Below are 23,104 nucleotides of genomic sequence, written 5' to 3'. Positions count from 1 at the left end.
GGGTTGACGATCTAGATCTGCTACAGTATTGGAAGGGAAAGGTGCGGCAGCTGCCGATTGTCTACTTTCACTTTCACAAGAATCCGACATTATTAATCGATGTTGATTACACCAACCTCCGAATCCTGCTTGGTTTCAACGGGTTTTGATGATTCATTCTTAAAAAATGGTCAACGCAATTAATATTTTCCGAGTCCGAACGTTTTATTTTGTTCGTGTATGAACGCCAATTGTGAGACTTTTTTCTGTTTTAACGTTTATATCTTGGCTTTCACATAACCCGGATGAAAATTCGACTGGTTTCCGGTAATTAATTGACGAAACAACCTTCTCGCGCAAGACCGGAATCCAGTAAAATAGTCACATGATTAAAACGATTAGTTGCCCGGTTTCCATGACGTAATTTAAGAGCTATATATAGAATCACTGGGATTCCTAGATTTGAGTGTTTGTCGGGAGAGAGAGAGAGAGAGAGAGAGAGAGAGAGAGAGCGAGATCGTTGTACATGCAGTCATTGAAATTCAGATTTAAAGCTACAAGCAAGTCGGGCTAGTACTATGGGAATTTGAACAAGCCCGAGTCAGTTTTTACTAGCCAAACATTTTTGTTAAAAATGCAGATAAACATAACATAAAATATCCAAAGAAGCATTCATTTATTCAATCTATAGAATACAATACAAATCTCTTATTAATTTCATCCTCATCCAATTTAGCTTCCTCGTCATCTGAGCCAGCCTCTTTCGGATCCTGAAATAAGAAGAAATTAATTTCACACAGGGATTTCAATCAAATCACAATTATAAATATACATAAAGTTTAGGTAAATAATTAACAGAAATGTATCCCATATATCCATGTAAAAGAGAGCGCAAACCTGAACCACCAGAAAATATATAAGCAATTAAGTGCCAGGTTATTCTACAAAAAGCCAGTTGACAAATGCGTCAATCACAGTTACCTCAGATTCGCTTTCCTCAACGACGTACTTGAATGACAACTGTTCGGACATTACTCTCTGTGTCCCGAACGCAACGCAAAACATTTATTTTACATAATAGTAATCCGGGAACCACAAAACCATGCGCTTTATGCACAGTAATCCAATTATCTGCTGATTGCCCAGCACGTGTGCACAGTGAGTTAAAACAAAAGCGGCTGTTTATTTAAGCGGCTCAAAACTTTGTTTACAAATATTGAAAATGAAAGTGGAACTCGTTTTCTGTTTAATGAATTGTACAAGCACGCCGGGCTTGTAATATTGGATTTCCAGCCCGAAAGAAAAAATACTAGTTTTTTGCTGTCGGACTAGTGCGAATTTCGACGACTGTACATGGTACAAATTGGATAAGTGTCGACTTCCCAAAAGAAAAAAACCATTTCTTTGAGGGTAAAATATTATATTTTGGTGAAAAATTATATTTTTGAAGGGGAAATGGTATTTTTAGGGAAAAAATTCTGGTAGGGGAAGACGCCGAATATCGGCGTCACTTTCTTAGTAAAAAAAAACCCTGATTAAATTGTAAAAATTCTATTTCCGGGATATTGTTTTAGTATGTTGATGCTGCATTAACAAATACAAGTGTATGTGAAGTGAAATCACCAAAAATAAACAACGGTTGGGATAGACACCTATAAACTGTTAGATGCTAATATGTTGGACGAACCAGTTATCGAACACCTAAGAAATAACGTTAAATTACTTTAAAATTGAAACACTTAAAATGACAAAAACATTTTGTCTTAACAAATGACTAACATTTCAATCATTGAATGATTTATCTTTAAAGTTTTCCAGCAAACTACCTTCAAGAATTCATAACAATGATTCCCCGATTATTGTCACCTCTACTAGCTCTAGCAGACAAAACATAATGGCGGCCGATGTAAACATGACCTATTACCCAACACTTCATAAATACTACTCCAGTATATACAAAGTCACATGACTATCACGTGACCCGGACTCGGCGAAAAAATCTGCGTCTGCTGCAATCAAAATTGCAAATGGAAATATGCTTTTTGATGTGTAAATGCACGTTTGATAAATGCATTCAAAAAGTAATACCAAAAAACACACAAAACGGTGTAAATAACAGTAAATACATTCCTTTAACCTGTTTTCGGCGCATTTGTTTCAAGCTAAGTAGGCAAGTAGGTCATGGACTTCATGTGCGACCATTTGTTTATCAATGTGATGTCATGCGCATACAGAACTATTGTTAAAATACGGAGCTTCAATGCAGGGCTTTTTTTCCTGACTTTGTGAAGCGGCCCTGGCCCCTCACTTTGTGAAAAAATGAGTCGCGAACTTGTCAAAATTGTGAAAAATTGAGTCGCGAACTTTTCAAAATTGTGAAAAATTGAGTCGCGAACTTCTTAAAATTGTGAAAAAACGAGTCGCAAACTTCTTTAAATTGTGAAATTCAAAGTTCAATGCATTAGCATAGCTAAAGCATGTTAAACACTTGAATATTATCAAAATTTCCTTAAATAATGCAATAAAGGCATATTTTCCTTCTATGAATACTGTATTTGATACAATAACAACACATATACATATATCTGATTTGCAAAAAATTATTCATGTACCAAATGCAACTAAAATACCTGGTCCCAACAATTCTTTACCACAGGAATAACATTTATAAACATAGAACATTTCAAGGGCACATAACTCAGACATGTTCTGGACTTTACAGCTTTAGAACTCTGTTCTTTTTACTCTTGAAAATGTCAATAATTCTCTCAAAATCTGAAGAGGAAAATTCCTTCTTCATGATAATTTTCATGTTCTGTGAGCCTGACCCTCGCCAGTGTATGATGATCTCCCTGGGAGGTTGTCATTTGATCTGAAACATTAGGTATACATTGAAAAACAGTACTTTTGTAAGAAATGTAAACAAGTTATTTTATTTTTCACATTTTTTCACAAAGCATAAATAGACTACATACAAAGTTTGAATCATGAATATGTGTCATGAATATGCATTTAAATGAAAAAAATATATATGAAAAAACCACATTATTACATGTACTTTAACCAAGATTTCCAATCGTAAACAGATACGAATAACAAGTCTCGGTCATCAATACTAGGGGACGTTTTGACTAGGGGCCGTTTTGACTAGCTTCCATCAATACATAAGCCGCGGCAGATACTTTCACTTTTATCAAATGACTTTCCTTATAATGTTATCAATGTGCATGTTTCAAATCTTACCCTTCTGTAGAAAGCTTTTGTTTCTTTACTGTTATCCCAAATTTAAATAAATCGGGATTATTTTGCGTTTTTTTTTAATTTTCTTCGTGTAGTAGAGAGCGTTCGGCGTCGCCATTTTTTATAGTGACGTTGCTGGGCAGAGCTTTTACTATTTACGCCGGTTTCACCGGTTACACAACACTTTAAAATCGATTAAAACAAACAAACATCGGTAACGCGAGTCGACAGTTTTTCGCGAATTCGGAATTAAAAACGAGGTTTAATATGAAACTTATATTTCTGTTCCGAAATGGCCTTTTTTGACAGTTTTGAGCACAAAAAGTCCGTTTTTCACGATTTAAAACGGCCGTTTTTGTAAATATTCACGGCCATGTCAGGTCACAGGTGGTTAGCGTGTGGCTATGATATTAATTAGTGAAAACATCATTTTGAATGATAAATAATCATATTATAACGAAAAATTAACTTTTCTGAAAAAAAAAATTTCACTATCAAATATATATATAACAAGGTATGCAACTCAAAATCAGCCCAAAACGGGGTGCATCGCTTTGAACAGCCATATCTTCATCAATTTTGCAGCGATTTTCACGATTTCGGTCTTATTCAACGCAGAAATGAATTTCCTTTCTGGAAATGTATATGTCTTGCAATATTTTTACAAATGCTGGGTCAACTTTTAAGAAATAACACGATACACAACACGCATGACCCAGTTGACAGTGATCATGCTGTCTTTAAGACTGAAATCTTCACGGAGTAAAGGGCAACTTCCCTATAAAGTTCATGTAGTTCGATACCATAATTCAATAAAACGTATGAAAAAACATTATTACCGTTCTTGTCGTTACATTCTGCATCAAGACTAACTGTCCAGCGCCGTTTGAAACCTTTGTTTACATACATTTCAACTAACTGACATTTTAAACATACGAGTGATTTCATTGGTCCAATGCGGAGGTGTGTCTTTACAACTGGAGATTTCATTCATAAAGAATACATGATCACTGTCAACTGGGTCATGCGTGTTGTGTATCGTGTTATTTCTTAAAAGTTGACCCAGCATTTGTAAAAATATTGCAAGACATATACATTTCCAGAAAGGAAATTCATTTCTGCGTTGAATAAGACCGAGATCGTGAAAATCGCTGCAAAATTGATGAAGATATGGCTGTTCAAAGCGATGCACCCCGTTTTGGGCTGATTTTGAGTTGCATACATGTACCTTGTTATATATATATTTGATAGTGAAATATTTTTTTTCAGAAAAGTTAATTTTTCGTTATAATATGATTATTTATCATTCAAAATGATGTTTTCACTAATTAATAGCATAGCCACACGCTACCCACCTGTGTGTCAGGTTTGTGAATTGGCCGTGTCAAAATTGTGAAATGTCCGTCCACGGCCAATCGCAAAGAAGGAAAAAAAGCCCTGCAATTGGGGATCGAACCCACGACCTCCAGAGTAGTAGTCTGACACTCTAACCGCGTCGCTGAAAAGCTAGCTCAACAGCAAGGCTGTTGGAATAGACCTTAAATCACTACACTCCTCCCCCTCTTAATGTTACAAGGCCAGACATGCCTGCTACAGCATGTCATATGACACTGTTTGCTATATTATAGTGTCGACCGCTTCACAAGCGGCTCCTTGAAGCCATTAGAAATGTTTCAAGGCCAGACATGCCTGCTACAGCATGTCATATGACACTTTTTGCTATATTATAGTGTCGACCACTTCACAAGCGGCTCCTTGCAGCCATTAGAAAGCTCACACCCACGTTCTGAATCACAGTTTGTGTTTGCCTCGTTGCCATTATTGTAAAAATACGGAGCTTCAATGGGGGATCGAACCCACGACCTCCAGAGTGGTAGTCAGATACTAACCGTGTCGCTGAAAAGCTAGCTCAACAGCAAGGCTGTTGGAATAGACCTTAAATCACTACAGACTCACGGTACAGAACCAAAACAAAACGTCCGATAATAGGTGCTGTTCTATAACAGGTTCTTACACGATAATATGATTTTAACATTTAAGTACAAACATTCATTGCAAACCTGTCTGATGAGCTGTTGCTTTCTACCGAATGCTGCGATGACGGCGTCCCTCGGATAATGCAAAATTATTGCAGTTATTAAGCCCAGAAAACAGCACTTTCACGAGCGCAAATGTTTTTTTATTGGCTGATCCCACCAGCATTATGTCATTGGATTCAGGACAGCATGTCCTTATATAAACAAATCACTAACATTTCTTCGTTTTCATGTTCAACTTTTCTCGTCGCCAATAGTGTTTCCTTTGATTTAAACTAATTAATTATTTAAACATTAGAGATTGCTAATAACGAAGGACAATTTCCTCTTACTATAGTGAACATCGAAATAAACGTTAGGACAGTATGCACCTGTTAGCACTATAAAATTCCAAGCAAACAGAAATTGGATCTCCCGCTAAACTGCGTCACGTGGGGTGCTAACGATATTATCATATTGTAATAATCGCTCGATTTACTTAAATCCGAACTTACCAAATCTGTTTCACAACGAAGTCAATGTCATGTCGTTTATTGGGCGGATTGTTTGGTATTCTGCCATGTTAAGTCGTTCTCACGAAAAAGACGTCCGTCTGAGAGTTATTTCATTGCTACGATTTATTGTTGTTGTTGTTAAAGTAGTCAAACCGGTCACAAGTTAAACCGGTCACACAAAAAAACCAACAGCAAAACACATTCTCCTAGTAGAGTTGTCGTTCGTGCCTCAACATACGCGAATGTAATGAACCGCAGTGTAAGAGAGTGAGCAAAACGGTGTTAAGACTGGTAGCCGGCTTTAGATAAAATATTACGCAATGACAAATCTCCACGCACAGTTGTAATTTATATATTCTCTCGTCCAGTAACCTGTTTCGGTCGGTCACCGATTTCGGTCGTTCGTAATTTTTTGCGAGTGCCCTCTATCCAAGTAACGCATGCAGTCAACGTTTTGTGTGTACATAGCAAGTGTCAACACCGATGGCTACTCGCATTGTTTATCAAAAATGAGGACAAAACAATTAAGTATTCCGATCTGAATTGATACCATTGACATTTTGATCATTTTTGCTATTTCTTTTTTTTCTCTTTCTATAAAAAGAACATCAACATAGAGATAATCCGTTCTTGACATTTCCGAGTATGCTTAGGGAAGATTTTGGCGTCTGCTGTCAAAGTCACGTGACTGTCATGAGGTTAAAATATAAAATTGCGGTACAAGGGGCGTTCAAAACGTATAAAACAAAAATATCTTCTTATATTTTCTGACAAGAAAATAGCAGAACTATGCAATCAGGGCACTTCAGCTTGTGATTGAACAAATACTTTTAGTGATCTTTGAGTTTTATAAAAGAACTTGTAATCAAATGTAACGATAATGAAAAATGCTTTAGTACAACATTATTCGATTAATGTGTTATAGACGTATTTGAATTGTCGTTGTTGTAAATATACATTTGTATTTAGTTAATAATTATATTTATTCTGAATGATATTGAAGTAAATTATTTTTAAAGGAAACATTGCTCTGATTGCCCAATGGTTGGACAGAGTAGATTTTAACTGTAAATAGGATTAGTAGCGTTCTTTTGTAGTAGCTGATTAGTTTTGAGTATGTAGAGACTGCGTAGAAAGTTGAACTGTTTTTTATAACATTTTTATACGTTAATTTGCTTGTCAAGCATGAGTTTATTCACTCAACCACATCCGTGTGCATGAATGACTATTATAAATGTCATTCATTGCATATCTTTCACGCTGTCAACCTGTATGTTTATTATATTAAATCATAAATATAATATATTCAGGTAAATATGCATTTTATACATCTTTTATATTCATGTCTGTCAGTTGTATTATTGTATTTATTTGGTTTTAATAGTTGCATTTGTGCATTTATTCTGTTGGTATCTTACCGTCGGAACACATCATTTTACATATAATTGAAATGAATACTTAATATTTCGAATGTCATTCTTTGCATATCGTTCATGCTGTCAACCTGTATGTTTATGATATTAAATCATAAATATAATATATTCAGTAACCCAAACGTGTTGGTTGAAGAAATAACCCTAAACGCCCATACGGCAACCAAAGATTGGTCTTAATACCATTTGTGCCCTGTATTTTCATTTTTATCCTGTCAAGTCATGCTCAAAATACAGGCTGTATTCCCCTACTGACATGACAAATGCGTTTAGAGCTTCCAAGGAACAGCAGATGTTAGTGTGTAGAGCAGCAATACAGTTTGGTGTTCAAACTACTTCACTACGACAGAGAGTTAGGGGAAGAGTTGATGCAGAAGTTATGTCATCGGGACTCTCTCTCGTTATGTCACAAGAGGAAGAAGCCATGTTTGTAAACCATTTGAGGTTTATTGATAGTGTAAGATATGGCTACGCGAGGATGGAAGTTGTGACCATGGCTTCCGAATATGCGGCTTGCCTTCACACACGAGATAATCAAAACATAAAATGATTTTCCTGAAATATATCTATTAACTTTAAAGTTCCTAATATGTTGTCATTCTGTCATTCTGAATACAGACATTACATGACTGTATAAAATTGTAAATTGTCGATGATATGGAAAAAATACACCAGCGCCGGTTGAAGAACTTTTAAATAGGCCTGTTACAGTTACACGTGTACTACGTTTTAAATATGACTTGCGACGACCGAAATATTGAGGTCTGAAGTCAATCGACCGAAACAGGTGACGCAGTACTCAAATGTCCTCGCATGTTTTTATGGCCAAATCTCGGTGTTATGGAAAAAGGGGAAGCAATCGATCAATCTCGATAAATGAATTGATCGACTATAAATAAGTCTGCTTTACGTATGCATTTTTTTTTGCCGACTTTATTGTATTTAACCTGATTTTTTTTGTTCGATTCTTTGTTCCATCGACCGAAACAGGTGACTCGAGGATACCATGCCTGTCATTACACAAAACTTAGATTCATTTACTTTTATATTTTAAAACAAGTGTATTAGTGTATGTCTCATAGTCGGTGTAGCACAAAAACGCGCACAAGTCCAATACAGCTTTCATTGCGATGTATTTTTGCTCATAAAATTCTAACACAACGTTTTCCAATGTTCATAAAATATTTTGAACAACAAGATAACTGCAACGGCCTTACGGCTCTGCGACAACAAGTAAGTGTGACCTATCTGCTCGGTTGTCTAACGTGTACGTTACTCTACTGAAGTGAATATATTAACATACATCGAACCACTCATTGGTGACGTGTGCAGTTTCCGATGGGAACTTGTTCAAATTCACGTACCCAAAGGTAACGACTTCATATGACGTATGCAACGGACGTATATGGACGTTAGCCTGTCATTTACATGAAAGTATACAACAATTAATGGACTGCATGTGCTTACCCAAGAGGCATGACTAATTAGTGAACCAATCGATGGGCGATGACTTGATGCGTTCTCCTCGTTTAGTGTGGCGTTAACATATGATGTCTATTTGTGTATCAATTTAGGTAAACACGATATTGAACTTGATGTAAAACAAACATAAATTAATACTATCCTTAGTAACCTTATGCAATTTGTAACATTTAGATTCATAATGAAAAATTAATTAACTAAATTAAAATAGTAAAAATAAAAATAGAAAAATAAGTGTACCACGTGTCCCGGCTATTATCACGTGGTTGGTTACAACGGCCGGTACTGGATTCAGCTATGCTGGTTCCAGGCAAATCTCTGCGCGGAGGTTGACGCCTTGCATGAATCACAATGATGTCGGACTCGATGGTTTTATTTCCAGTAAAGCCCGATACATACATTTTTCACAAAACATAAAGATTTAGTAATGCTTTTATACTTCAAATGCTGTTTAACGAGTCCTATGTGCAACAGGCGACCTGGTTATGATCAAATCGAAGAAACAACAAATTATTGTATTCCAGACTCAAAAAATCCGTTTGAATTTCGTTAACATTCACATTTTTAAATTTTTGTTTGTTTTGCAACAATTATGTCTCCTAAACTTTGGAAGGAGGTGTAAATGTAAATAATGATATCAATTAAACTGTTAAATGAATATGACAGATGCTATTATAATGTTAAATTTAGTTTGTTACAATGTTTATTAATACACCAGTTTAACAGTGTCATCTGCGAATATTTATATGAAGTGCTCAAAATATGTGAGTTAAAAGCGACTGCATATTATTTGTGTACTAAATTTAAAAAAAACCTGAACGATACATGGCTATACGTCAAAATCGATGGATATGTATAAAAACAAAAACGCTGTATTTATTTTATGCCGAAGCTTTCGACCTCACGATCTTCATCAGCGGCCATTTTTTATTTCAAGATGTTTCAAATATGTACGGATATGCCATATGGTCGGTATGTCCTTAGTTTTGCCTTCCATAATTGCTCAATGGTCTTGCGATACTCGTCTGACCCGTTTAGTTTTTCAAGTCCCATTATTTGAAAAGCATCCATGGAGTGTCCGTCTGTGTAGAAATTTTCAGCTACCGGGTCACTGTGCTGTGTGCGAATACGCAACAGATTCAACAGATGTCGCTGGTACAGAGTTCTGCCGGTCTCTTCCACATACACGTACTTGCGACAGCGACGAGAGATGAGGCCCGTGCTGCGGCTATAGAGGCTTTAAACAGGCGAGCGGACCCGGAAATTCCTACAGAGGACGTCATCGTGAAAATGGACACTGTGTTGGAAAACAACACATTCTCCTTCAACGATGAACACTTTATACAGACGGAAGGGACGGCAATTGGCTCACGCCTCTAGGAACTGTTCTGGCGATCAGAAAAGCAACCGCTCGCATACTTCCGGTTTGTGGATGATGTGTGGGGCTTATGGACGCATGGTATCGAGGCACTTAAAATTTCCAAACACTTTGAAATGAAATTAACCCTCGCATTAAACTCGAGCTCCGCTATTCTTTGGAAAAACTCGAGTTCCTGTACACGGTGACAATAATACAAAACGGGCGCCTTAAAAACGACCTATATACTTAACCTACTGATAATTATCTGTACCTACACAGGAATTCTTCGCACCCGGAGTCTACAAAAAAAACCGATACCATTTGGTCTGGGTGTGCGTGCGAAAAGAATTTGTTCAGAGGAGGTTGCCTACCGGAAGCACAGACAGGCGATGAAAGCACAGCTCGTAAACCGTGGATATGACGGATAGTTTTTAGAGACCGAATTAATAAAGGTCGACAATAAAAAGAGAGAGGACATTCTACGCGAAAAGAAAAACTCGGAACGTAATACGAGGATTCCGCTCGTGATTACTTTTTTCGCGCGCATTACCGAACACCGGCCGTATCATCCGCAGACACCTTACACACGCTGCACACGTCTGATCGAATAAAGGAAGTGTTCCCTGAGCCCCCATTAGTAGCCTTCAGAAGGGATTACAATCTGCAAGACATCCTAGTACACAAGAAACACAGTAGGATGTTCTTCCGGAAGCCCAACATGAACGGGCCCTGCGGATGCAGAAGTGCGCCATTTGCCCGTACATGATGACGGCGGAATACTTCACAGATCCCATCCGCAGAAAGTACAGCGTGAGAAACAATGTTGATTGCAAATCATCCAATGTTGTTTACGCGGTCGACTGTCGTCGCTGTCGCAAGTACGTGTATGTGGGAGAGACCGGCGGAACTATGTACTAGCGACATCTGTTGAATCTGTCGCGTATTCGCACACAGCACATAACATCGATATTTGAATTAAAAAGGCATGATTCTATTAACTGTATATATGTTTACCCGCACGCTCCACGGTGCACCCATGTACGCCGTAGAGAAAATGGGATAACAGTACAGCGGAGTTTGTTAGCGATGTTGACATGCATTTTTCCCCGTGTTTTTTCTTCAATGTTTGCGTCCTCTAGTGTTTCCGCAGACGCTTACGATAAGAAAAAACATACAAACAAGGAATGACACTTATGATTATAGACCCTATGTTTTTTGCTCACTTATGCAAATGCTGTTCATGGGGAGCTTTCAGGGTGCCAGAATGTCCGTCGTTCGTAAAATCATTCTTTAACGCCTTCTCCTCCTCAACTTTTGTGTAGATTTGGGGAAAAAAAACTCGTTTGTTCCGATCAGCTGCATATGTTGGTCAGCCGAGGTTAAAATATCATTAAAAAGTGGAACCTTACATTTTTTCCTTCGATATCGCATGCCTCAGAGGCTCAATATTTTGCAGGTAACGTGGTAAAGTGGTCCTCTACAGAGGTTGTTTAAATGATGCCATTGAGTCAAAATTGGCCCCGCCCTTGGGTCACTTGTTTTACTTTGTAGAGAGAACTTTACAGATTTTCTCTGAAACCGCATAGTCCAGAGGTTTGACGTATGACATGTAACGTTGATGATGTTTCTCTGCCATCTTTTGTTCGACTCATGACCCTCAGATCAGATTCAGAGATGAAAATAGAACCCAATATTGAGATCATTTTGTTTCCTTATATGTATATACACTTGTTTTTTCCTCATATGTTTATAGTAAAACTTGAAGAATGTTCTGAAACCGCAAGACCCACAAGTTTTTTTATTTTTCATCTTTAATAGTTGAGAGATTTTCCACCGTGTTGGTACAAATTATGCCGTCTTGCTCCACCCTGAGGATCACTTATTAGCTTTATATGTATGCAATGATAATTTTATTATCCTTTTCTGATACCACAATGCCCAGTCCTCTAAGCCGAAATGATCCGTAAACAAAAATTGTGTTTTTGTGTCGGATGAGCGAATCTGCACTAAAACTAAGTTTAGATTCACGTCATACATCGAATCATTTCTGTCGTCAGTTGTTGAAACGAAAGTGCGGTTAATATTCAAATGCATTATTTTTCTCTTTCCGTGATATTGTTTTAGTATGTTGATGCTGCATTAACATATATAAGTATACACTTATATTTGTTAATGCAGCATCAACATACAAAAACACCAAAAATAAACAACGGTTGCGATTGACACCTATAAGAATAGCATACCCTGTTAGATGCGCATAATATCACTTTAAAGCCTTATATAGCTCCATTTCGCATTCAGATATTGATTTTTTTTCTTAGAAAGCGTACATATGCCAAGAAACGTTTTACGTGAATGTGTTAAAAAATATACTTATTAAAATGACACTAAGTTGAACTGTCACATACATGTCGATTTTAAACAATATGGTCTTTGCTACAGCAAGAATTGTAGAAAGGACTTAAAAATGCGTGATGCTCTTATAATATTTCAGTTTAACATGATTTCCTTGTTCTATTTTGAAGATGATGAGCTTTTACTTCAAAAAGACATCTTACTGAGAGTACTCGTTGATGCAAATGCTCAAGAAACAGACGATCAGCTGAGATCAAAGATGGGTAAAATTGAAATTGTACCTACACGTATTGTGTTTTCTTTTCTTCAAACTAAATAGAATTTCAATAAGACACAAAGTTTTCCCCAATCATTTCGATCGTAATAAAAAAACGAGCAGATATGTTCATGTATGATTTAGACGATGGTATTTATGCGCTTCAGGACTGTAATGTTAGGAAATAATTATGGCTTGAATCACGCGAAACTATTAATCTTTGTTTTCTGCAATGCATCCATTGTTCTGCATGGGTATGACAAAGAGAATGAAAGTTCTGTGTCCTTGTTAAACTGTTAAACTGTTGTGAGCTGGTAAAATACATTTACAAGCAAAGCCTCGGATTTGCAAACGTCTTAGCAAAATTCACATGTTTTTTTACCTGCGTTTGATAATAATTGGCGTCGCCCTGGAGGGCGGCGCCTAGTATGTAATGCATTTTATTTTCGTTTATGGGAGGAGAAGTTATTTTACGGATCAATGTATATATTTTTGTTTTAATATTTTGCATAGTGGTGATTTTTGTGTGTAAATTAGTGTAAATAAGTACTTCATTTGTGCCTATGACATTTATAACAACATTTATTGCCAATAATGCAAAGCTAATTGTTTTAATTAATAACTGATCCATAACTGATCACAGGGGAAAGATCACAGGGACTGGGCAAATACGCGAAACTTTCTGGTTTTGTATAAAAACAAATGATGTTTTGTATAAAAACAAAAAATGATCAAAATATTTTTTTGTGTGTTTTTTCTAATTTGCTTATTTAGTGGAGAATCAATGTAGTGCGATATTTGACGACCTATCGCACAAGCAAGTTTATTCGAACGGGTAGTGGTACGAAAACGTACAATGTATGAGTTTATTAATAGACATATAAAAACGATCGCTATACACAACTTAACCAAATAGCAGTACATAAGTGAATGCCAGCCGGAATAGCTTAGGTGGGAGAGCGTTAGACTGAAGTTGTTTACGCAAAAGTCATCTAAAGGCCCCCGGTTTAATCCCGGGTTCCGGCACACGGAACAGTTCGGCGGCTGACATTTTTTTTCAGTCAGGTTAATAAATATATTAAAGCTTTATTTTATGTAGACATTTTAAAATCCATTCTACTACAATTGGACTTTTTTTATTAAAATTAATGGATGCAACGTGGCGACAACGTTAATTAAAATTTCTTACATCACTTAAATATCTTATAAAAAATACACGTGTTTTTATATTAACAAATAAATGCAAACAACACATCTATTATCCATGTATTGTTATGGTTGTTGATCATAGGCCTATCCATACCACATATAGAGCGCGAAGCGCGACACGTTTTATTGATTGTAACAATGAGTTGCGATAAAGGAAGCAGCCGCTTATCCAAAAAGGAGCTGTGTCCCAGCAACCCGTGTCCCTAGAGTCAAGCACTCCTCGGAGTTTTTTTTAAGAACCACATATTTAGCGCGAAGCGCGTCACGTATTACTATCCAGCTGGTATGGGCCCTTTAGCATTATCCGACCATTACGTCCATAGTTATCTTCCTTAGAATTTGAGAAATTTTGAAATCCTTGTTCGAAGTCCAAATTTTTCATCCGATTGTTTCCAAACTTTCACAGGTTTTTTATCAATGAGGACCCAACCCACACTCTATATGATTAAAATCGGACCATAAGTTCAGAATTATGTCTCTTTCAATTTAAAAATAAAAATGAAAAACTGCTAGGTTAGGTGATTATGTCAACATTTCTCATCAGATTCTTTCGAAACTTACAGTGTTTTCAAATCAATGAGCATTTTTTCATCATTTAAAATGAGAAACATCGGGACAATAAGTTCAGAATTTTTTAAATTAAATTTGACAAAATAAACAATTTCCACTGTTTTAAAAGATTTCACAACTTTCCTCTGAATCTTTCCAAACTTGTTAAGTGTTTTTATATCAGTATTACTCGAACCCTATTGCAAATGATGAACATCGGAGCAATAAATCTATTATGATCTTTTACTGAATTACAAAGTATTGTGAAATGCAGCTTCTTTATACAATTTACAGTTTTCATTCTTTTTTCAAACTTTTACAGTGTTTTCATATCAATGAGTACTCAACCCCTATCGTAAATGAGCCACGCAACCCCTATCGTAAATGAGCAACATAAGTTCAGAATCATCTCTCCTTGAAGTTGAGAAAAATATGAAATTACGCTATTATTATTTTTAAAACCTACATATTTCTGTTCCATTAATGAAAACTGCACACGGATACCAGTAAAAAAACGAAACCCATGTAAATAAAATGAACTATGAAATATTTGGGAGTTACAACACAAAATAATAGATAATGGTTATTTGGGGGTTATAACACAACATCATAAATAATGGTTATTTGGGGGTTATAACACAAAATCATAGATAATGGTTATACCAATATCTTTTTCTATTTTGTTTAAAATAATCGGCCAATATATTAATATTTACAGTAGAAAAAATCTTTCCATGTAACTTCATCGAGTGCCTTTTACACTGAAATTCCCGACGCCCTTTGATGCTTTGCATCAATACTTATCTTGTAACTGTTTGGACTGCCAATGCCGTGAACGCATTTGTATATTGATTTTACTTCTGGCTGGTTTAACCCATGTGTGCATAGCGTCTAGAAAAAAGGCATTGAAAAACAGCGTAGACCCAGATTAGACGCCGCATGGTGCGGCGTCTTATCAGGGTCTGCGCTGTTTGCTTAAAGGAATTTCTGTAAGAAATATTCTTAATATAGAAAACAATATACTAGACATCTCTAATTTTGGAAATAAATTGGTCCAATTTAGAAGGATGGGAGAGTCCACTAGGCATAAATGGGTTAACAATTTGGGAAGTAAGGCTCAGCTGGTGTGCATCTTTCTGAGAACATCGTAATTTTTTGAAAATCGTTTGGACTCACCAGGTTCATTAAATGGCAGGTGGAGCAAACAATAGATACTTTGTAGAAGTTTGTGTCCGAAATATATTTTCAGATTTTTCCAAAGTCTTCTTGTGAATGAGTAACTAGGCATCAATACATATATACCATTCAGTGCTTCGTTTGTTTATTTGCAACTTTACGGTGTGGTGTATACATGTATTCTTATAAGCTCGCCTTATAACATAGTACTAATGGGGAGCTTTTATGACATCGTTTGTCCTTCGATTTTTATTGGTTGCGTGAGGCGCGTTTACTTTTTCTTGAAGCGATTTCCACCTAACCGACTTCGCCCGAATAATCTTCCATCAGTCTCTATCTTTCACAGTTTTTTCTTAGCGCTACGGTCCATTGATTTTGTAAGTCACCAGAGCTGATAATAATATTAAACAATAGATCCATGGTGGCCCTAGTCGCTCACCTGGGTTGTTTAAACCTGTTTTGTGAAATCGAAAAGGTTTGTTGTTTCGGCAGATATAAATATAATATAATATATGTGTCATAAGTAGTTTGTGTGCGTGTCTTTATGTTGTTTTTTTTAAGTAGACATTTGTCAACAATTTCGACAACGCTATACTTTGGAAAAAGGTAATATGAGACAGTAATTTAAAAATGACCATAATCAGCAAAAGAAAATGGAGGAACATTTTCCATAAATTATTGTCCGGCTCTGAGGTCATGATATATGCATCTCAGCATCTTTGGATGTTAAACGGGATTACTAGGCACAACAGCTTTAGATAATGAAAAAAAGTTTATTTTTCAATAAATGGAATGTTCGTGAAAGTGTTTCAGTGGCAAACATTTATTAGCTTTATACATACTTATGTATTACATTGTACTTATTTACTAATCAAAGCCTAGTCATTACAATGCAATAATAAGATAATAAAGCAAAGAATGGCAGCTGCTTTTGTGCTATTTTTTTACTCTGCATACCCCAGTGGAATATACTACCCTATTATTAATCATAACATTCTCTAATGTACATGGCAGTGCATTCCGTCTCCTTTCATCTGTTGAAAGCAAACAAATATCGCAGCGGTTTATGTTTTTAAGAGATATTTCTAAATCAATGATTCGAATGGATTGATCCTCATTAATTACATCTTAAACATTATTATCTTGAATACCTATATATGGAATTCTTGTCCATTTTTTGTGACATATTTTGCAATTTTTTTTCTCTTAACAAACAATTTTACGATGCTGATGATTTTTTAACACATACATATTACCTTAAAATGTCAAAATTTTACCTGCGGATTATTTACTATTCTAAGTTTTCTTACAAATGAAGACAATACAAAAAGATTTCTTATGATGTATCATTCCATTTACCAACCATCTATTTAACGTATTATGAACACGCAGCCATTTATTTCGTCAAAAGACTTCTCAGTTGTGTACCCATTTTGCAAACTGAAAAAATGAAGGCCTTTGTCGATATCGCATTTATAATTTATAAATATAATCCAATTTCTTTAGAACATTTTAATGTGTGCACATGTTGTTTTATAATTGCTTATTAAAAGTAGTACAATTGTTTTTTTCCATGGGCATCGCAACTTTAAAAAGCATGTTAGCGGCCCAAATCTTATTGACATTTTGAAATCACCTTTTTCTCATTTGCGCAACAATACCTAAATTCGATGGGAGCCTCACATATATTTTCGCACACAAACAAGTGTTTTTACTAAATGGCATACATTTGTCTGAATTGATTTGAATTTTTTATTTAACCAAGGCATACAAAACAATGAAAAATATTTCTTAAAGCCCTTGTTTAGTCTGTGTTTACCATCTAACCACTGTCTATTAAATATGAAGCACCTTATATCACAATTTTATTTACTTTTGAACATTATGACCTATGTCTCTTACTCGATTTAAATGAAAACTTTAATGACTTTTGTGAGTCATTTGAATACATAACGATACAATTTATTGTGCATGTGTAAAGACCAATTTCCCAAAAGTATTTATTCAATTGATTGTCATTTGTTGACATATTAATTCGTGAATGATCTTTATCTTTAATTCGATGATAAAATTGTGACATACACCTATTGTTTCTGACTTTATGTAAGATTAAGTGGATTCATTTTCATGTTGCGTGAAGCTCTATAAGTGCATGTTTTTGTTATTGCCTTTCGAGGATTATGATACAAAAATGTCAACATGTGTTTGATTTTAACGGATTTTTCATTGTTTTTGCAGTTGTTGTTGACGATTAATTAACTCAGCAAAACAAATAATTACTCTCTGGCTGAAATTTTCCTTCAGAACATGTTAAAATCTATGAATACATTGTTTTGTATTTTTTGTCCTGAAATCGAATTAAAAATGGGAACCTGAAAGGCCTAAATAAAGCTGTAAATATTAAAGAACAGTCTGAGTTGTATCGACTTGGATATTCATTATCACGTCTTTCTCTTACTGTGACAACGTCTTCTTTTTACTGGCTAGTTATGCAACATGGATGAAATAGAGGCAGGCCAGCTATAATCGTATAATATTGGGAAACAGAGATAGAAGCCAATAAATAATGTTACGAGATATAGTAACAGACACAGTTATCTCTCTTTCATGGTTTGACATTGAATGTTTGCATGCATTTTTAAAGGGGAGTCTTGAATGACATTTTATATTAAATAAGTGTAAGATTGTATATCAGTCCTTATTTCAGATGAAATACTTATCAAAAGACGATGTTGAGCCTTATATAACACGGTACTAATTTTGATAGCTGACCGTAATAGTTTTTTACAGTGGCTGATACATGTAGTACAATCTGTTATTTGCTGCAAATAAATCGCCGATTTTTAACTTGTGTCATGCAAACAAACTTGCGCCTGGTGATTGTTATAATATAGTACGTTCATTTATTAGAAGACCGTCGTAAATAAATACTTGAGTTGACCAATGTAAGTGTTTAGCTTTATTGTCAAATAAAAGCACATCGCTGCGTAAAGCAATCGATCGCGTAGCTATAACTGTTTTTAACATGCGTATCTATACACACGTGTATATTCGTTAGTTTAGTCTTGTTCATTACCGTTATTTTCAAATCACTGAGTGTTTGTGAATACGCTTTTACAATATGGAGATATCCTCAAGGTTCCAATATGTACAATTAAAAAAGACAAATAATATAGTATATATTTTTTAACTTTATATCATTCATGTTAGACATATCGATTTGTCCCTTACATGCAAGACATGCGCATATATGTCATTACAAATATAAGCATCTTAACCCATTTATGCCTAGTGTACTCTCCCATCCTTCTCAATTGAATTATTTTTTTCCAACATTAGGGATGTCTAGTATATTTATTTATATATAAGAATATTTCTTTCAGAAATTCCTTTACGCAAACAGCGCAGACCATGATGGCTGATTGCCAAGGCCTTTTTTTCTAGACGCTAGAAACAAATGGATTTATTTATTCAAAACGTACTTAAAGACAATTCGACTTTTATGTTTTCACTTGTGATATCAAAGCGAATTTCTGTTTTTTTTTAAATACAAGCGTTTAACTCATTACATTGCATCGACAAAAGTGATATGATTATTTTTTACTTGTACCGTGTTTTAAATATCACATTAAGGGTTATAGAGTTAAGTGCTTTATCATAAAAAAAATTATTTAGAAGGCGTCTTTGCGTTGTCATGTTTAAATGCAATGTCAACAGATAAACTACCTTTCCTTTTACAGTGAGTTGGAACACAGAGACCCAGGTATGTACACAATATGGGCGAAGGAGTTTTGGTTATCAGCAAAATGCTTTATGAGTCTCAATTCAAGGTTTTCACGGCAGCGGATGCATGCATTATTGATAATCATTATGCCAATTACAAAGTTTCGTCTATTTTTCAAATATGAAATCCAAACCACATGCTTCATTTTACATTTTCGGAAATCATATAAATTGCTTAACCGACACGCAGTACGGTGTAAAAAAATTAGAACACATTCATAAATGCACCGAGGAATAAACTGCTTTATCAAAAGCACAATATTATTAATTATGTTGCGCTTATAGTACGATGTTTCTCAAGAGATAAAACGATAGTTTTGTTCTGCGAATACTACTTGAAAGGTAAACATGGGCCAGAGAAAAACACAAATAAATGTCATAGACAGGATATTTATGTCGCTATGTAGATATTTCTCGAGTCAACCATTTAAATTGCATCAGACAATTTCGGCCTTTGTTATTCTTATGTTTTACATTTGAAAGCAAAACATAGACTGGTATTACATGTATATTTAATAAATAGCAATACTTTAGTACTTTAAATAGAACTGCTTTATAAAGAAATATTACACTAGTTCATATAAAAAGCATCGATTTATTTTGAACGGTTGATTATTTTTGTTTTAAACTGAAACAGTTTATACACTTTGTAAACACAAATATCAGCGTAATATTTGCATATGAATGCAATGCTAGAATTGGTGTGACACTATAAAGTATGAATAAACTTTGTTATTGTTACTTTTATTAACAAAATATTAACAAAATTCTGATTGAACAAAGGCACACAAAACATGGTACATTCGGGTTTATTTACATTCAAATAAATACATCAGACCCATGCACACATTCAACACTCAAAAAACGTTCGCTTTTGTCATACCATGTCAAATGATACTGTATGTGTCGGATCCATTTAAGAGATATATCTTAACATCGAATGCACACACTGTCAATGCATGTATTTTCAGTCTCATTTTAGTAGATCGCTTATCTGAAACCTAACTAAAAAACGACACACAATACATCATGACGTGCTGCCACTACTTTGCAAATAATCTTGCAGCAACGACTCCAGTAATGGCAATGAATGTCAGTGGTGCGGTTGATGTTCGAGCCGAACCGTTGTCAAGGCTAGTCGTGTTCGGAGTTGCGGCTATTGTGGCGCCTGGAGTTATATAAATAAAATTATGTATTGATAATATTGTACAAATTATATGACTGATCAAAAAAGCTTAATTAAGTAAAAATGAAGTATATAAGCAGACTACAGCAAACTACTTATTCTATTTGGATTTTTGCGGTTCCTAATGTTCATGTCTTATGTTCGGCGGTTTTACTTAATGCCACCTGCTAAAAATAAAGGATCACGTTTGATAATTAACTTGCTGATAAAGATAAGTGCATATTTCCTGGAAGATTTACGTTTGCATTAAACATTCATTATTAAATATTGCGGAACATGTTTGGCTATTAGGTTTAGAACGTAGACATATGTAAAACTGTGCATGGTCACGTTATTTGACTTACTTCCTGTTGCAGTAGAGTTTGCTGTTGTAGAAGCTACAATGACAACACATTTTCGTTAAAGAACATTCTAAAACGTGAACAAAACACCGGTATGTATTAAAAGTTATGTCTACATTATAGTTTACAGTTGTTTTTTAATGTATGTTTGTGTTAATTAAAATAGATTAAAAACACCAACGTATTAATAGCCATAACAGTGTAAAAGCCGAGTGATCCTTTACAGCTATGAAGGTTTAAGTGGCTTATCGATTGTGTGTAATTCGTCACCAGAAATCTACAAAGTAATTTACTTTATTTCAATGCTCACAATCACACTACTTAATATTTTTGATCAATTTACACATGATGCTGTATACAATAAATGTATGATGAATAAAACGAGTGTGATAATAAAACAAAAAAAATAAATATGATCATACTTGTACATTCTTTAATTTGAAGGCAACACATGAGTAGAATCGTGAACGCAATTGCAACCGTGGACTTCATCTAGATGGGAAACATATATTATGTAGATTATGATAAATCACACTTAAACATTTAAGCCTAGAAAAAAGGCCTTGGCAAAAGGCAAAGACCCAGATGAGACGCCGCATGATGCGGCGTCTCATCAGGGTCTGCGCTGTTTGCTTGAAGGGATTTCTTTAAGAAATATTCTAAATATATATATATATATATATATATATATATATATATATATATATATATATATATATATATATATATATATATATATATATAAACTAGACATCCCTAATTTTGGAAATAAACTAATCCAATCTAGAAGGATGGGAGAGTCCACTAGGCATAAATGGGTTAATATATATCGGTTATCCGCGTAATTGCAAATCCATGTATAAATACAATTTCATATTCATTTGTTTTATTGCAATCCCTTAGCAAACATTATATACATTATTTAACCGATAAATGAGTCTTACTTGTTCTCTAATAGAACGCTAAAAAGAGTATTTGATTCTAAATATGAATTCCGAATGTCTTGAAACTAATGTATTTATTTTGATAAACGTGGTAAAGCATTTCACTATTCATCTGTCGACTTACTTAAAATATACATTTTGAAATATTAGTCACTAATTGTAAGCATAGTTTTAAGGTACTCACATTGAATGCTGTCGGCGGATCTCGGTATTTCAGTGCGGTTTCAGTAAAGAAATCTGCCGTTAAATAGTGCTTTGTCGCCATAGAACGAGACAACACGGATCAAAACAAAACGCAAGATATCTCTTAACATTTTAAGGTAGTTAACCAGAGTGTCGAATGTTACATTTCAGAACAGGTGTATATTAGGATGGCATATATTTCCATTACGTCCACATTGTACATTGTACTTAATTACCAAAAATTTTAATAAAATGTATGTTAATGTAAGTGTATTTATTGTTGTTGGTGATTTGATTTGCTTTTGTCGTTAACAGTTGGTGACTACAGTTTGAATTTGTTAACAATCTTGTATATCAATTAAAACCTTACTTGTTCAGATGTCATTTTAATAAATTAATATTGAGAATTAATCTTAATTAACAATAAGAAGCATATTAGGGGCGCAATTCCTATTGCAGTATTCCTCATGAATGGCGTGTAATAGTCGATACTTGCGTTTTTAATTGCTTTTTTTTTAACAAAACGCGTAAACCGTAGATATTAGTTTAAAGTGTGTTTGTCTGTAAATCTAACAAGTTTTGTTTTTTAAAGATAGGTGCGCCAACACCTTAATCAATAACACATAAATGTCGTTATCTACATATTTTACTTACACTTGATACTAATTTTATGCTTAAAAAACCAGAGGTAATCGCAAACCGAAAACCTTTTTGTTCAATCACTTGTGTTGGAAAAACAGCCTTTAACTTGTATTTTTCGTCAAAATCACGCGTTTGAAGATCTGATTAAAAGAGAGTGTTCATACCAAAGGAGAGTAATGAAAAACATAGGAAATTGTTTTGACTGTAGTGAGGGGCAACGTCAGCATTAGGATAAGGAAGCTCGTTGATGGTTGTTTATGTATAGCATATGACTCAATATGTGCCTATGCTGATTTTAAGAAAAGGGTTTTTCCCTAAACAATACCTGTTTAAACAAGAACATGACTACTTTTTGCAGAATAGTGTGTTGAAACAATATTAAAACGATCATTATGATTGATCGTTGTCTGAGCCTTAAGTGAGATGTGAGTAGTGTAGATTATTTTTGACAGTGCT

The 23,104-nt window shown here is 34.8% G+C and overlaps 1 protein-coding gene and 1 long non-coding RNA gene across 2 annotated transcripts; both read right to left on the bottom strand.

Moving 5' to 3' along the window:
• Positions 1–2,511: 2,511 nt before the first annotated feature.
• LOC127842437 (uncharacterized) lies at positions 2,512–3,470 on the bottom strand. Its single transcript, XR_008031645.1, has 2 exons — positions 3,223–3,470; positions 2,512–2,851 (listed from the first exon to the last, which is right to left on the bottom strand). It is a non-coding gene; the product is annotated as an uncharacterized LOC127842437 (long non-coding RNA).
• Positions 3,471–20,080: 16,610 nt separating this feature from the next.
• On the bottom strand, positions 20,081–22,104 carry LOC127842458 (uncharacterized). The gene is made up of 4 exons (XM_052371983.1): positions 22,008–22,104; positions 21,302–21,371; positions 20,883–20,915; positions 20,081–20,520 (listed from the first exon to the last, which is right to left on the bottom strand). Exons 1-4 carry the CDS (start codon positions 22,086–22,088, stop codon positions 20,396–20,398), a joined length of 309 nt encoding a protein of 102 aa, XP_052227943.1. The 5' UTR covers positions 22,089–22,104; the 3' UTR covers positions 20,081–20,395.
• Between the last annotated feature and the right edge of the window lie 1,000 nt (positions 22,105–23,104).

Source organism: Dreissena polymorpha, chromosome 8 (assembly GCF_020536995.1).
Source record: "Dreissena polymorpha isolate Duluth1 chromosome 8, UMN_Dpol_1.0, whole genome shotgun sequence".
Classification (NCBI taxonomy): domain Eukaryota; kingdom Metazoa; phylum Mollusca; class Bivalvia; order Myida; family Dreissenidae; genus Dreissena; species Dreissena polymorpha.
The sequence above is the reverse complement of the archived record's forward strand: the minus strand, read 5'-3'. Positions and strand labels throughout refer to the sequence as shown.

Coding starts and splice junctions, on each gene's coding strand:
- LOC127842458 (XM_052371983.1), bottom strand. CDS start 22,088: ATGGCGACAAAGCACTATTTAACGGCAGATTTCTTTACTGAAACCGCA. Junction 20,916..21,301: donor TCAAATTAAAGAATGTACAA/GTATGATCATAT, acceptor TTGTCATTGTAG/CTTCTACAACAGCAAACTCT. Junction 20,521..20,882: donor AAACTCTACTGCAACAGGAA/GTAAGTCAAATA, acceptor ATATAACTCCAG/GCGCCACAATAGCCGCAACT.